At 47.8% G+C, this 16,097-nt stretch overlaps 1 protein-coding gene across 1 annotated transcript in view; it reads left to right on the top strand.

Annotated features, from left to right (window-relative positions):
• MXD1 (MAX dimerization protein 1) overlaps positions 1 to 16,097 on the top strand; it is a 99,116-nt gene that overhangs the window by 42,611 nt on the left and 40,408 nt on the right. The window contains exon 4 of the mRNA XM_033949054.1: positions 10,832 to 10,946. Within this exon, the coding sequence (XP_033804945.1) occupies positions 10,832 to 10,946 (115 nt within the window). The remainder of the gene's footprint in view (positions 1 to 10,831; positions 10,947 to 16,097) is intronic.

Below are 16,097 nucleotides of genomic sequence, written 5' to 3'. Positions count from 1 at the left end.
TTTACAAAAGTTTGCTTCCAGGGGGTTGGCTGCTCATCAGTGCATCCTTTGGGCAGCAGGCACTTTGGATCAGGACTCCGGGGGCTTTTCCCTTTGGGAGCTGGCTCACCCCAGGTTTGTCCGCTTGTGGGTTGAGTGCAGGCTGCATGGCTCCGTGAAAATGCGCCTGGGTTCGGGGCCAGATTGCATTCCTCCTCCAGATGTCTACGCGGCATATCTGAGGGTGGTGGCGGTACACAGCCATGGTTGTCTGGCCGGTGGCCAGTCCAAAGAGTCCAGCTTGCCTGCATCCTAAGGCAGAGGATCTCCCTATAAACTGCTTCAGCTCTCTCAGCAGTGTTTTTTCCAGTAAGCACATGTCTCAGTGAGTATAGGCTGACAGCCTGAATCAGCAATTTTGGGAGGGGTCTAAAAAAGGGGATTTGGGGAGGTTTCCCTGCATATCCTTTCCCCCCTAAAATCACAGTTTTTGAGGGCTTCTTGTGTTTTTTCCGGGATATTTTAGTGCAAAATCAGCACCTACGGCGGCCATCTTGGATTTTCCAGATTTATAATAAAAGTTATTTTAACACTTGCAAGCTTTGTTTTTTGAAAGAAACCATTTAGATGGACTCCCCAGGGCAGGATTTGCTAGATTCATGCCTTATTTTTGTGGTGGATGGCTGTCAGATGTACAGCCGTGTTTCATATACGCTGCGGCCCACGAGAGGGGCGAAATTTGCCCGAACCTTGTGCCTTCGACCTCTGAAGGGAGTCTTCCCAGTATTTCTGCCCAGGTGCCTATGAAATCAGAGGGGACTTTGGGGAGTGCGCAGGCAATGCTCCAGCCAAACACAAGCACACTTTGGGGGAAATATCTCATAGATCCTCCAAAAGTTCCAAAAAGGATCTGCAGGAAGCAGCTCCTGCCCCAGATGATGGGTTTTCCCCCGACTTTATTAATATGATATATCGGGCTTATTTGGCTAAGAAATCTCTGCCTATCTTCCTTCCACAGGCATCCTTGCCGGCTGCAGGGACCCCTCCTCCTCTGGACCAGGGCTTTTCCTCTTGCCTCCCTTCTGGGGTCCCTGTCGGTACACCGATCATGCCAACGGTTGCACCCAATAACCTTACAATTCCTCTGCTTACGCAGGTGGGCACCATGGCTGCTGGAGATGTGGCAGCCATAGCAGATCTCCAGGATCAGGATCCGAGTGGAGCTCTGGATCTGGGGGAGGATCCCACTGTGCGCAAATTTTTCAAGCCCACACATCTGGTGGATTTGATCTCTGAATCTCTCCAGGAATTGAAACTGCAGGCTGGGCAGCTTGTCACTATGGAATGTTCCCTCATGAGTGACCAGAGCTACAATATGCCTCTTTTCCTGATCACCCTGACATAGTTAGGATGAAATATATTTTCACTCAGAGAGTAGTTAAGCTCTAGAATAGTTAAGCTGCCAGAGGTTGTGGTAAGAGTGGATAGTGTAGCTGGTTTTAAGAAAGGTTTGGACAGTTTCCTGGAGGAAAAGTCCATTGTCTCTTATTGAGAAAGACATGGGGGAAGCCACTGCTTGCCCTGGATCGGTAGCATGGAATGCTGCTACTCCTTGGATTTTGGCCAGGTACTAGTGACCTGGATTGGCCACCGTGAGAACCATTGGTCTGACCTAGTAAGACTATTCTTATGTTCTTATGTCCTTTGAAAAGTGCTTGCGCCATGTCTCTGCTTAATCTCATGATGGATAGAGGATCTAGAATCAGAAAATAATATTAAATATTGAACTAAGGCCAGTATTGGGCAGACTTGCACGGTCTGTGTCTGTATATGGCCGTTTGGGGGAGGATGGGCTGGAGAGGGCTTCAATGGCTGGGAGGGTTTAGATGGGATGGAGTAGGTTTTAACAGAGATTTTGGCAGTTGGAACCCAAGCACAGTACTGGGTAGAGCTTTGGATTCTTGCCCAGAAATAGCTAAGTAGAAAAAATTAAAAAAATTTAAATTGAATCAGGTTAGGCAGACTGGATGACCATTCGGGTCTTTAGCTGCCGTCATCTACTATGTTACTATGGACACTTTTAACAAGCATTTTGCTTCCCCAAAGGTGGATTCCTCGGTAGTACAGACCAACAAAGGTTTTCTCCAAGCTGTCCTCCTATGCCTTCTCGGCTCTCAGGATGCTGTAGATCTGTCCGTCAGTGGTCCGTGATTCATCCTCTAAGGCAGGGGTGTCCAACCTTTTGGCTTCCCTGGGCCGCATTTGCCGAAAAAAATGTTTCTGGGGCTGCATAAATGCACAAACGCTGCAGCAAGACAGAGGAGGAAGCCGGCAAGACGGTAAACACCCAGGGGCAGCAGAGGAAAACACTGCATCACCCTCGACCAGGGCTGCACAAAATACTTCACGGGGCCACATGCGGCCCTCAGGCCACAGGTTGGACACCCCTGCTCTAAGGCAACCTTGAGCCGGCCAGGGGTTGATTACCCTATAGCCAGTGTGCAGGATCACAGACTTAAGTCTTTGCGTGTGAACAGGTCCCACCCCTTCAGGGGTTTGGGGTGCTCTAATTTTCATCCCTTCAGGCATTCTCGTCCATACTCAGGATCCCCAGCTGACCAGGATCCCCAGGATCTCCTCATCTGCCACGCCACAGTTCGGCGATTCTCAGCACCAGTTGACCACTGGGAGTCATCCGGCGGTGCCTGCAAAGAAACAATTCTGATGCCAGACCAGTGTCTCCCTTCCTGTGGTTGTCAGCTTTTCTGGCTGATTAGGGGGCCGTTACCTCTTGACCGTTGAGTCTTGGAGGTCCTCCGGGATGGCTACAACTAAAGTTTCTCTGTCCTGTGAGTATTTCCTGGATTCCCTGGTGGGCCGCCCCGAGAAGGCGACTCAGGTGCAGGCCACAGTCTGCAGATTACTGGATATTGCATCAAAAGAGCCCATCCCAGAGCAAGACTCAGGCTCTGGGAGATACTTGATATATTACATCGTTCCAAAGAAAGGCTCCAAAGATTGGAGACCTGATTATGGACCTTAAAGCGGTCAATGAGGCACTGCAAATGCCTCGTTTCTGCATGGAGATTATGCGCTCGGTGGTCATCTCGGTGGCTCCTGAGGAGTTTCTAGCCTCCCTGGATCTGACGGAGACGTATCTCCACATTCCATTTTTTCCGGACCACCGGAAATATGTGAGGTTCCACGTCCTGGAGCAGCAATTCCAGTTTTTGACACTACCCTTTAGGTTGGCGATGGTTCCAAGGACCTTCACAAAAGTGGTGATGGTGGTGGCAGCCCATCTTCGCATCCTAGGAATCTTGGTTCACCCGTATCTGGATGACTAGTTGATCAGAGCCCCCTAGGAGTCCGAGGGGCATCTGGTTGTGCAGTTGCTGCAGTACATGGGCTGGGTGATCAACTTCAGGAAGAGTAACCTCGAGCTAACTCAGGATTTGGAGTACCTGGGAGTTTGTTTTCACATTGGTCAGAACAAAAGTGTTCCTGCCCATGTCCCATCAGGAGAAGCTACGACAGGGTATCAGGGACCTTCTGGCCACTCCGGTCCCAACGGCTTGGCAGTACCTCTAAGTTCTGTGCCCATGGTAGCGACAATTGATGTGGTCCCTTGACTAGAATGTAAACTCTTTTGAGCCGGGACTGTCTTCTGTGATTTGATGTACAGCGCTGCATATGTCTAGTAGCACTATAGAAATGGTTATTCATAATAGACCATGCTGGAGTTACTCTGCGCAAAATCCAGATTCTGGTCTTGGGATGGAACTGGAAACATTTAAGTTGCCTATGGTGGAAGCCTTGGTGGCCACAGTAACTAAAGAAGGCTATCCTTCTGGTGAAGGGTAGCATAGCCCTGAAATACATCCAGGATAGGAAGTTGGAATCTTCCTTAAAGCTGTCCTTTGAGATTTCGGTGCTCTCCAGGCAGTCATTTGTAGCTTTTATGTGGCTAGGGAATTCCTTGGCGACAGATGTCGTCGCTGGCTCTAATATTTAGGTTCCTTTGGAGTTTATCTGGCTGATTCTTTATTGTATGACCTTATCAGGGCTTCAGCCGAGCAAAATGGTCTTGGCAGTGATTGCCAGATGCTTATTGTGACTGCACCTCTGGGTAGCGGATTCTGTTTCCAAGTAGTAGCTTACAAAGCTTCTCTTTCAGGGGAAGCTTATATTTGGGGAGGATTTGGTCAAGGACATGTGAGATTTAAAGTCTCAACGTTTGTCAAAGGACAAACCTTGGAGCTCCTTTCGGTCAAGTTGTACATTCTCTTATCTGGGTGCTCAGTTGCCTTCCAAAGGTCCAGATACCAGCCCAAACAGCCCTTTTGTGCAGATAAGAACACAATTTAGATAATGACATGGGGACAAATTTGTATCCGTCCCCAGGGGATATAGTTCTGTCCCTGGTCCTTCCCTGCAAACTCTGTCCTCATCTGCACAAACCTTGAACGCTAAGCATTCAGCTGGCCAGGGAGTCTTGGGTAGAAACCCATTTGCTTCAGATTACACAGTTCAAATCACGGGATCTTTCAGTGTCCAGGTGGACTTCCTGAGCATGAACTTCAGCTTGATTATGAGGAGGTGGGGCATTCCAGTTCTAGATCTCATGGCATTTCAATTCAGTGCCAAGGTTCCCAGGTTGTTCAGTCAAGAAAGAAAGTTGGGTTCTGAGGGGACAGACGCTCTTCAGCCAAGGCAAAGAGGGATCTTCTCTTTTTCTTACTTGGCCAGTGATAGGGAAAGTTCTTCACAGATTCCTTTTTCATCCAGGCCAGGTAATTCTAGTCGCTCCAGACTGGCCCTGAAGACCTTGGTATGCTGATCTGCTGGACGCTCCCTTTCACCTTCCACTTTTTCCCAACCTTCTGGTTCAAGGCCCAGTCTGCATAGAGGAACCCATTCCCCTTTGGTCTTATGGCTTATCTCTTGAATGGGCAAAGTTAAGGAGGAAGAATTACTTGAATGAGGTTTTTACCACCTTGCTATGTGTGAGGAAAGGGTCTGCCTCTTCGGCTTATGGTAGAGTCTGGAGACTCTTTGAGGCTTGGTGTTTGGTGTGGGCAGTGTCTCTTTTTTTTAGGTGACCCCACCTCACATTTTAGCATTCTTGCAGGAAAGCTTTAGGAAATGTCTGGCTTATAACTCCCTTGGGGTTCAGGTGGCAGCCTGGCTTGCTATCACAGTCGCCTTTAAAATTCTTCCTTGACTTCTCACCCAGATATTGTTGGTTTCCTGAAGGGGGTTAATCGTTTCAAGCCTACGCTTCTTCATCCTTGTTTGGAATGGCACAGTGATTAATTAATAGGCCAACAGCCTTTAAGATTGATTTGGGGGAGGGGGGTGTTTCTCAAAAATCACATTTTGGGAGGTTTGATGGGTACACCTGGGTAGAGAATGACATGGTGACTGTTATCCACCAAAACAGGGAGGAAAACACACTGGTCGCTGTGGGTACGGGGACAAGGCCATTCAGCGCCCCATGGAGCGGTGAATAGCCTAGTAGGCCTTGCACTAAAATATCTGCCGTGTTGCTTCCTTTCCCAACCCTTCTCGTGATCGCACACTTGCTACCTCCCACCAGTGGCAAAAAATAAAAAAACAACCATCCGGGCATCTCTTCCCTTTATCTAGCCACCTCCCTCCCTTCTCCTCATCTTTGCGGACGCTCTTCAGACGTTTTTTTCTTTCTGGGTTTTCGGACGCAGCAACGTTCTCACAAGTTCTGCGCTTGACTGTCCCAAAGCTTCTCCTCTGATGCACTTCCTGTTTACGTCAGAGGAGGAGCTTTGGGGCAGTCACTTGGGACTTGTGAGAACGTTGCCACGTCCGGACACCTAGAAAGAAAAAAGTCTGAAGAGCACCTGCGAAGGTGAGGGGAAGGAAGGAAGGTGGCCCGACGAAGGGAAGAGGTTGAGTGGCACTGAAGGGAAGTGGGGGAAGAGGGGAAGCAGATGCTGGTTGGAAGGGGAGAGTGAGAGAGGGGAACAGTCATTTAAAGTGGAGAGAGAGGGAGCAGATGCTAGAAGGAAGTGGGGAGGAAAAGGGAGCAGATGCTGGATGGAAAGGGAGAGAGAGAGAGTGGCGCTGAAGGGAAGTGGAGGGAGAGGGGGAGTAGATGCTGGTTGGAAGGGGAGAATGAGAGAGGGGAACAGATGCTGAAAGTGGAGAGAGAGGCAGCAGAGGCTAGAAGGAAGTGGGGAGGAGAGAAAGGGGAGCAGACGCTGGATGGATGGGGAAAGAAAGGGGAACAGACACTGGATGGGAGAGGATAGAGAGGGGAGCAGAATCTGGAAGGAAGTGGAGAGAGCAAGCACAAACTGGATGGAAGGAGGAGATAAAGAAAAAGAGCACATGCTGGATTGGGGTAAGAGGGTAGATTTAGTGAGATACTAGAAGGGGTGAGGGAAAGAGGTGGCAAGCTGTAGGGAGACACAATCAAATGGAAATTGAGGACAGGAAAGTAAGTAGACAAGAGAGAGAAAACAAATTGAGAAGGAAGAGCAGAAAAGGAAGGGAGAGGAGAGAGAGAGATACCAGAGCACTGGGGGAGGGGGGAGGAGACCGATAACGGATCTGAAGGGAGGAAATGAGAGAGATGCTAAAAACCACCTGGGGAAAGGAGTGAGAGATGGAAGGGAAGAAGACAGATATGCCAGACCATGGGGGAGTGGAGGGAAGAATATGGGTGCCAGCCCAATGGAGGGGGAAGGGAGAGAAAGACAATTCCTGGTAGAGGCATCGAAATAGAGCAGATGCTATAAGGAAGAGGCAGAGAGAAGACAGACAGTGGATGGAAGGCAGAGAATGATGAGAAGATGAGGAAAACAGAAACCAGCCAACAAAAGTAGAAAATTTTTTTTTTCTTTTCTTTTTTTGCTTTAGAATAAAGTAGCATTGTAGCTGTGTTCAGTATAAAACTATTTGAGGCTTGTGGGGATGGGGACCTAGCTGACGGGACAGGGAGGGACGGAAATGGGGACAAATACCCCCCCCCCCTGTGTCATTCTCTAGTCCTGGGTTCCTTCACCTGAAAAACCTAAAATCAGTTTATATTATGTATTTGGATTTTCAAAAGATATTTGAAAAAATACCTCATGAAAGAAAGTCATGGGATAGGAGGTAATGTTCTTTTATAGATTGAGAACTGATTGAAAGACAGAAAACAGAGTGGGCTTAAATGGTTAATATTCTCAATGGAGAAGGGTAAATAGTGTGGTTCCCCAGGGGTCTGTGCTGGGACCGCTGCTTTTTAACATATTTATCAATGATCTAGAGATGGGAATAACTAATGAGATAATTAAATTTGCTGATGACACAAAGTTGTTTAAAGTTGTTAAATCACAAGAAGAATGTGAAAAATTGCAAGAGGACCTTGTGAGACTAGAAGACTGGGCTGCATATGATAAAAGGGATGGGATGACTTCCCTATGAGGAAAGGCTAAAGCAACTAGGGCTTTTCAGCTTGGAGAAGAGGTGGCTTAGGGTAGAGGTTGATAAAATAATGAGTGGAGTGGAAAGATTTGGACAAATTCCTGGAGGAAAATTCCATAGTCTGCTGTTGAGACCAGACATGGAACAGTAGCATGGAATGCTGCTACTATTTAGGTTTTTGCCAGGTACTTGTGACTTGGATTGACCTCCGTGAAGATGGGATACTGGGCTAGATGGACCATTGGTCTGACCCAGTAAGGCTATTCTTATGTTCTTATATGAATTGCTTGTTCACTCTTTCCAAATATACTAGACCTAGGGGGCATTTGATGAAGCTACTAAATAATAGATTTAAAACAAACCGGAGAAAATATTTCTTCACACAACATGTAAATTAAACTCTGGAATTCAATGCCAGAGAATGTGGTGAAATCAGTCTGCTTAGCGGGGTTTTAAAAAGGTTTGGATAATTTCCTAAAAGAGAAGTCCATAGGCCATTATTGAGATGGCTTGGGGAAATGGGCAGACTAGATGGGCCATTTGGCCTTTATCTGCCGTCATGTCATGTTTCTAAATTCACTGCTTGTTCCTAGAATAAGCAGCATAAAATCTATTTTGCTACTTGGGATTTAGCTAGGTACTTAGGATCTGGGTTGGCCACTGTTGGAAACAGGATTCTGGACTTGATGGGACCTTCGGTCTGTCCTAGTATGGCAGTTCTTATGTTATAACAGAACAACAGTCCAGCAGTTACTGGATATTGCAGCCATAGAGCACGTTCCAGAGTCCAACTCGGGCTTCAGCAAATACTCTATATACGTTATCATGCCAAAGAGAGGCTCCAAAGACTGGAGACAAATCCTGGATCTCAAAGTAGTCAATGTAGCCCTCAATATCCCTCAGTTCCGAATGGAAGCAGTGAAGTCGGTGATTGCCTCGGTCATGTCAGGGAAATTTCTGGTCTTTCTGGATATTCCCATTTTTCCAGAGCACAGACTGTTCTTGAGGTTCCACGTCTTGCGGCAGCACTTTCAATTTGTGGCCTTACTCTTCGGCATGGCAATTGCACCTCAAATCTTCACCAAAGTGATGGTGGTTGTAGCGGCACACCTACACAGGCTCGGTATCTGAGTCCACTTGTATGTGGACAATTGATTCATCAGAGCACAGTCAGTCTGAGGGACACCAGGCAGTTCTCCAAGTCATCCAATTGCTTCAGAAGCAAGGCTGGGTTTTCAACTTTCAGAAGAGTCGCCTTATTTTGAAGTAAGACCTAGAAAACCTGGGAGTCCGTTTCACCACGGGAGTGAATAAAGTGTTTCTCCTAGAGTCCCACAAGAAGAAATTCCTCCAGTTGATATACCTGATGTTTCTGAATACACACGCCCCAACATCCTGACAATATTTGCAGGTTCTGGGGTCGATGGTCATTACCATAGACATGGTCCCCTGGGCTAGAGCTCACCTGTGCCAGCTTCAACAGGTGTTGATCTCTCGTTGGAGTCTGCAGAGGGATCCACTACATCAATGGCTCCCTGGAATCTAGCCTGGTGGTTGAATCCTCTCTCTCTCTCTCTCTCCAGGGGAGTTCCCCTCTGTATCTCCACCTGGGTAATCTTGATAAGATACTAGCCTTTATGGCTCTGAGGTGCTTTGCACGGACCGTCCAGTGCAGGGACATTGGTCTCCTTCTGAGAGAAAATGGCCGATCAATCGCTTGGAGTGATATGCCTGGCTCTCCTGCACTTCAAGAGCACGTTCCAGAACAAGGCGGTTTAGGTCTTCTTGGACAATGCCACTTCGGTAAACTATAAATCATCAGGGGGGCACTAGGAGTGCTCCCTTGCAGCTGGAAGCCAAGTTGCTCTTTCGATGGGTAGAAATCCATCTTCTAGCACTTTTGGCAGTGCACTAGGGGGTAGGAGTGGACAGCATACAAGTGGATTATCTCAGCCACCAAACTCTGGATCCAGGAGAATGGTTGCTGTTCCAGAGAGCCTTCACTTGTATAATGAAGAGACGGGGACGTCTGATGTTTGACCTGATGGCATCAGTGGTCAACAGGATGTTCCCAAATACCTAGCTAGATCCCAAGTAGCCAACAGGCTTGGTTCTTCAGGCACCATCGTAAGTCAGGAAGCGAAAGGCTGGATGCCATGGTCCAGCCATGTCCCCAAGATGACCTTCTCTGTGCCTTTCCTCTGTGGCCCGTGATGGGGCGTCTTCTGCGAAGGATCAAGGTGCATTGAGTTTGAGTGATTCTCGTGGTACCCGATTGACCAAGATGCCTGTGGTGTGTGGACCTGGTTCGTGTACAGCTAGATCATAGTCTCAAACTTCCTTGTCACTCCTGACTCCTCACGCAGAGTCCAATAGCCCTGCAGGATCCAGAATGCTTTGGTCTTACGGCATGGCTCTTAAGTGCGCAATCTTAGTGTGTAGAGGCTACTTGGATGGTGTGGTTGACACCAATTTGCACAACAAGAGGAAGTCAACTGTTGCAGCTTATGCTAAGACCTGGCAATGTTTTCAAGCCTATTGCGTTCCGAAGGGTGCAGACCTGAGCTCAGCATTAATTCAAGGACGGCCTGGAAAAGGGCCTTGTTAGTCAGATCTCTGAGGATTCAGGTAGCCAGACTTTTGTGTTTCGGTCCTAAGCCCCAGGAGACTTATAGGAATTGTCAACTCCTTTGATACGAATTGAGGATATGGGACACAGCCCAGAGAGACAACAGTTACCACAAAGGAGACACACCTCTGCAAAAGTCACAGCAGGATCCAAGAAGAGCAGAGAGAAACCTAGTCTTCAAACCCACTTTAATATCAATCCAATAAAGGCCATACATGAAACAGTTCTGAAAAAACATGGACTCAACACAGACTGTGTTTTGGCTAGAGTGCCTGCATCAGGAGTCCTAAAACATATTATAAAAATACCATATGACATGAATGCATAAATAGAAATAAAAACAATAGCAATTTTAAAATCAATAACAGAGAGAAAAACTTGAATGATTAAGCATACACACCCTGTGATATAAATGACAAACCAAAGATAAGAATCAAATCCATGAAAAAAAATACAAAACAAAGTACAAAAATGAAATATTTCACATATTTCATATATCAACTAAGATCATGTGACTGCAATAGGCATGTTCAGGTATCCATGAATGTTGTATCGATATCAATGATAAGAGTCTATACATTCAAATCACTCCATTAGCAATCTTAATTTAAGCAAATAAACATTTCAATATCTACAATCCAAGCATATTAGTCCATAGTATTCATTAACTGTATCAAGTTTCATTTTGTTTTTATTTTACTTCACTGAGTGCTAAAACAAATAAAAAGGACCTTACCAAAGATAGTAATATTGGGAACTTTTGTCTTTTCCCAGGCGTGCTCATCTTAGACTCTGTTTGGAGAAGCTGAAAATGCTGGTGCCACTTGGAGCAGAATCCAACAGACATACAACACTGAGTTTACTAACAAAAGCTAAGATGCACATTAAGGTGAGTTCTAGTTGTCTTTCTCCAGGAAGCACTGAAACCAATAAATTGTCAGTTCACCTAATAAGGCAGTTTTATAGCCTAGAGTTGAGCAAGCAGTTTTGCAGGTAAATGAATAATGACGATTGCCCTGGACAAAAAATTGGTACATTAAATGAACAAAAGGGATGGAATTGGAGCTGGGGGAAGGAGATAGGTTTAAGTTCAAGTTCAAGTTCACGTTTATTTGATAAATCGCCTATATAAAACATTCTAAGCGATGTACAATTAAAAACAAATTATGGGGAGACAAACAATCTTAATAATAATAAGTTAAAAAAAAAAACAAGAATTGTTAACAGCATGTATAAAACAAAAAACAAATTAAAAATAGAACACATAAATCATTAACAGCAAGTATAAAACAAAAATGTCTAGAAATTTAATGATTATTTAGGTTAGATTATATAGGTTATTTAGCATCCAAAGATTTTCAGTAGCTGTGCAGACAAACATAGGACTTAACCAATTGCTCTGTAAGCTCGCTTTGGGATATGGAGGAGAATGGGAAGGATTAGACAGATATCAATGGTTAGACCAGTGTCATGCAAACTTTTTTACTCGGCGGAACAGTAAATTCTGGGCTGTAGCTGGAGAGCACCTGTAAATGTGCAGATGTTGATGTGATGACATCACATGCATACATGATGTCATCATGACATCTGCACATGTGCGAAGGCCTTCCAGACTGGGCCTTGAGCCGCCAGTGGGGGGTGCTGGAGCAGGAGAGGCACAGAGAAGAGGCGCGGGTGTTCGCTAACTGACTACAGTTCGTGCCTCTTGTTGCGAGAGGCACGTCCTATAGGCAGACAGCAAGCCAGCGCCTCTCCTCCTCACCAGCATCTCACGGCACACCCAGAATCTCGCCATGATACACTGGATTAGACAGATGTGGTTACTATCTCAAAGACCATAGTCCCTAATTTTCTACAAGGACAAGCAGGACAGCGTGTTTTCCCATCTGGTAATGGCATTCAGCACAACTCTCAGCAGAGATGCTACCTATCCATTGTTCTACTTCTGGAAGCTTCTGAGAAAATCCACCATGCATGCGAGCAGATGTTTCTCCTACCCACCACTGTGATGGGCCAAGCAGGATTTTTTTCTTCACAGAGCTGAAAAGATACTGTTTATGGTCTCTCACTCCCTCATGCGCACCATTATCCTAGGACAAGAAGGCAGCATATTCTCACATGGCTGATGTCATCCATAGAGCCCGGTACAGACAGAATGAAAAGTGTACAGTCACTTTAAGTTAAACTTCGCGACTGCCCACACTGCATATGCACAAGTGCCTTCCCACCCGATGGCCGCTCATGGTAACTCAGTTCTTCGTTTTCTGTGGAGTAAAGAAGTCTGTTTTTGACTGATCTCTGTTCAGTCAGCGTTGCTTTCCCGCTTCGAGTTTCTTATTTTAGTTTCTAGTTTCACTTTTGTTTGTATAGTTTCTAAAAAATAAATATATTTCGGCCTTCAGATTCTTTCACCGGCGGGACTTCGTTCACCATTGAGTTTAATCTCGCCAACAAAGATTTTTCCCATGTCGAAACCTACTACGGGGTTTAAAAAAGTGCTGCAGGCTATGTTTTCCTATGTGCCTTTTTTCCTGATTCTAATGTTGCTGTATTAAGAAATTATCAAATAAAGAATTAAAAAAATAAAAAGTGCTGCAGGTCTTATTTCCATAACCAATTGGTGTCTTCAATGTTTGGGCCCTGATTACCAAATTGAGTCGTGTATTAAGTGTTCCACCTTTCAAAAGCATTCCATTAAAGCCTGTCGTATTCAGTGGGAGAAGCTGTTCAGCTCCGCTATGGACATCGGAAAAACATCGGAAAAACATCGGAGCCATTGCCTTTGAAAGCTCCTTCATCGACATCAGGAAATTTCCTATAATTGGGGAAACCAGTTTCTGAGTCATCCTCTTCCTAGCAAGTGTCGCAGGTCTCTGCAAGATCGAATCTCTTGAGGCAGACCACACATCGATGCCATTGATCTAAGGATCTGCAGGTTGTTTCTCCTCCAAGGTGTGCATCCTCATCGAGGTCACTCTCTCTAAGACAACCTGCTGCACCGATAGTACTGCTGGTGAGCCTTCAGTACTGGTGCATGCTGCTCAGCAGGCGTCACAGGCCTCAACGGCATCAAGTCTCTTGATGCAGGACAAAAGGCGTCATCATTGTTCTGCTCAGCTGCAGGTTGTTTCTCCCATATGGGGTGCGTCTTCTGCCAGGTCACCCATACCAAAGCAACCTGCTGCACCAGAGGTACCGGCGGTTGAGCAATCGCTACTGGTACACTCTTTGAGAGAAGCTCGATGAATTCTTTCACAGGGAGATTGCCACTGTTTTTTGGTCTTACACTCAACTCCATTGGTACCGGCCCAACCTGATCATTCCACTGTGAGGCGTTGAGGTACCAATACCACCGATCCATTAGAGCTTTGAAATACTGCTCAGGGATCTTCTATGAGGAGTCATGGTTCTATATGTTGGCGCTGATCTTCCAGGCATGGTTCTTCGCATCGAAATTCTACTTCTCAACAATGCTCCCCTTCGAGACTTAGGGAGCTGCTACTTCCTCTTCTTCTGTGAGGCATTCCGAGCAAGACATCAGAGTTCCTCTTTTAGTCAACCTCCTCTTTCAAAGAGGCATTGGGAATTTCATCGATCCACTTCTGCCTCTTCGTCAGACCAGTAACGAAGCGTCGTAGGACAACTTCTAGACATTTTTTCCCCAGAAAATTTCTCTGATTCGAAGTCTATCTCTGAGTGTGGGTTTTCCCTCTCTGAATCTGGGTCTTTGGCACAGCTATTCCCAAAAGAAGATCTTCTACTGAAGAACTCTCCTTTGCAACTTACATAAATTAGTTGTGCAAAGATTTGCCTCTTTCAGTGGAGACTGATGCTTCATTTAATTCTGAATTTCAAAATTTATTGAACTTTCCAAAGATCTCTTCAGATTGCCATTGCATGAACTGTTTAAACAAATCCTTTTCAGAAATTGGAAGATGCTTTAACTGTCAAGGCTGCTCCAGGAAATTCGTTTTACAGAATTTTCTCTACTCCGGGATTTGATAATCCACAACTTCCACATCGTTCATTATTAGTGGAGTCAATGCTCAAATATTTTCCTATCAGAGTTCATGCCTCATTGCCTCTGGGACGTGAAGGCCGTACTATGGACGTTTGGACGTCGCCTTTATCAACTCTATGCTTTTTAGCAGAATCCTTAATTACACTTTCTACATGTCTCTTTGTATCTTCAACAGCAAGAAAATTGACCCTGATCCCTCCACAAAGAGGACACGACCAAGAAACAAAAAGGCTTTTGTTTCTTTTTTGTATCTTCAACAACATGTTCAATGGTTGACCGATTTCAAGCAGTACATTCCTTCAGAGCATCTTCTGGAATTTCAGCGGGCTGTTCATACTCTGCCACAGACTGCAATGCATCTTCCAAGATCACTCTCTGATGCTTTTCAACTGTCTTCTATAGCGTCTGCTATGCCAGTAGCCATGAGATGCCTAGCATGGTTCAGACTCTCTAATATAGATCTCAATCTGCAAAATAGATTGGCCAATATCCCATGCCTAGGGAAGGAGCTTTTTGGCGAGCCCATCGAGGTTAGCTCAACATGAGCAGACTTGGAATACCGTATTTTCGCGGATATAACGCGCACCTGTGTAAAACGCGCACAGGGGTATAGCGCGCAGAAATCACGATGATATGTACCAAAACTTTTCTATACCGCGCTCAGGCATATAACGCGCATGATGCCCGACGCTCCTTTCGCCCGCCCTGACTTTCCGTGCGCTGTCCCGACTCTCCGTTCACCCCCCCTGACTTCCGTGCACTGCCCTGACTTTCCGTGCGCTGTCCTGACTCTCCGTTCACCCCCCCTGACTTTCCGTGCACTGTCCCCCCTTGAAGTCCTGTCCCCCCTTGAAGGTCTGTCCCCATCCTGAAAGCCTGATGCCCCCCCCGACGTCCGATACATCCCCCCCCCCCGGCAGGACCACTCGCACCCTCACCCCGAAGGACCGCCGACTCCCCAACAATATCGGGCCAGGAGGGAGCCCAAACCCTCCTGGCCACGGCGACCCCCTAACCCCACCCCGCACTACATTACGGGCAGGAGGGATCCCAGGCCCTCCTGCCCTCGACGCAAACCCCCTCCCCCCAACGACCGTCCCCCCCCCAAGAACCTCCGCCCGTCCCCCAGCCGACCCGCGACCCCCCTGGCCGACCCCCACGACACCCCCACCCGCCTTCCCCGTACCTTTGTGTAGTTGGGCCAGAAGGGAGCCCAAACCCTCCTGGCCACGGCGACCCCCTAACCCCACCCCGCACTACATTACGGGCAGGAGGGATCCCAGGCCCTCCTGCCCTCGAAGCAAACCCCCCTCCCCCCCCAACGACCGCCCCCCCCCAAGAACCTCCGCCCGTCCCCCAGCCGACCCGCGACCCCCCTGGCCGACCCCCACGACCCCCCCACCCCCCTTCCCCGTACCTTTGGAAGTTGGCCGGACAGACGGGAGCCAAACCCGCCTGTCCGGCAGGCAGCCAACGAAGGAATGAGGCCGGATTGGCCCATCCGTCCTAAAGCTCCGCCTACTGGTGGGGCCTAAGGCGCGTGGGCCAATCAGAATAGGCCCTGGAGCCTTAGGTCCCACCTGGGGGCGCGGCCTGAGGCACATGGGCCAAACCCGACCATGTGTCTCAGGCCGCGCCCCCAGGTGGGACCTAAGGCTCCAGGGCCTATTCTGATTGGCCCACGCGCCTTAGGCCCCACCAGTAGGCGGAGCTTTAGGACGGATGGGCCAATCCGGCCTCATTCCTTCGTTGGCTGCCTGCCGGATAGGCGGGTTTGGCTCCCGTCTGTCCGGCCAACTTCCAAAGGTACGGGGAAGGGGGGGGGGGGGGTCGTGGGGGTCGGCCAGGAGGGTCGCGGGTCGGCTGGGGGGGCGGTCGGAGGTTCTTGGGGGGGGCGGTCGTTGGAGGGAGGGGGGTTTGCGTCGAGGGCAGGAGGGCCTGGGATCCCTCCTGCCCGTAATGTAGTGCGGGGGGGGGTTAGGGGGTCGCCGTGGCCAGGAGGGTTTGGGCTCCCTTCTG

This window comes from Geotrypetes seraphini, chromosome 6 (genome assembly GCF_902459505.1).
Source record: "Geotrypetes seraphini chromosome 6, aGeoSer1.1, whole genome shotgun sequence".
Lineage (NCBI taxonomy): Eukaryota > Metazoa > Chordata > Amphibia > Gymnophiona > Dermophiidae > Geotrypetes > Geotrypetes seraphini.
This window is presented reverse-complemented; position numbering and strand designations above follow the sequence as displayed.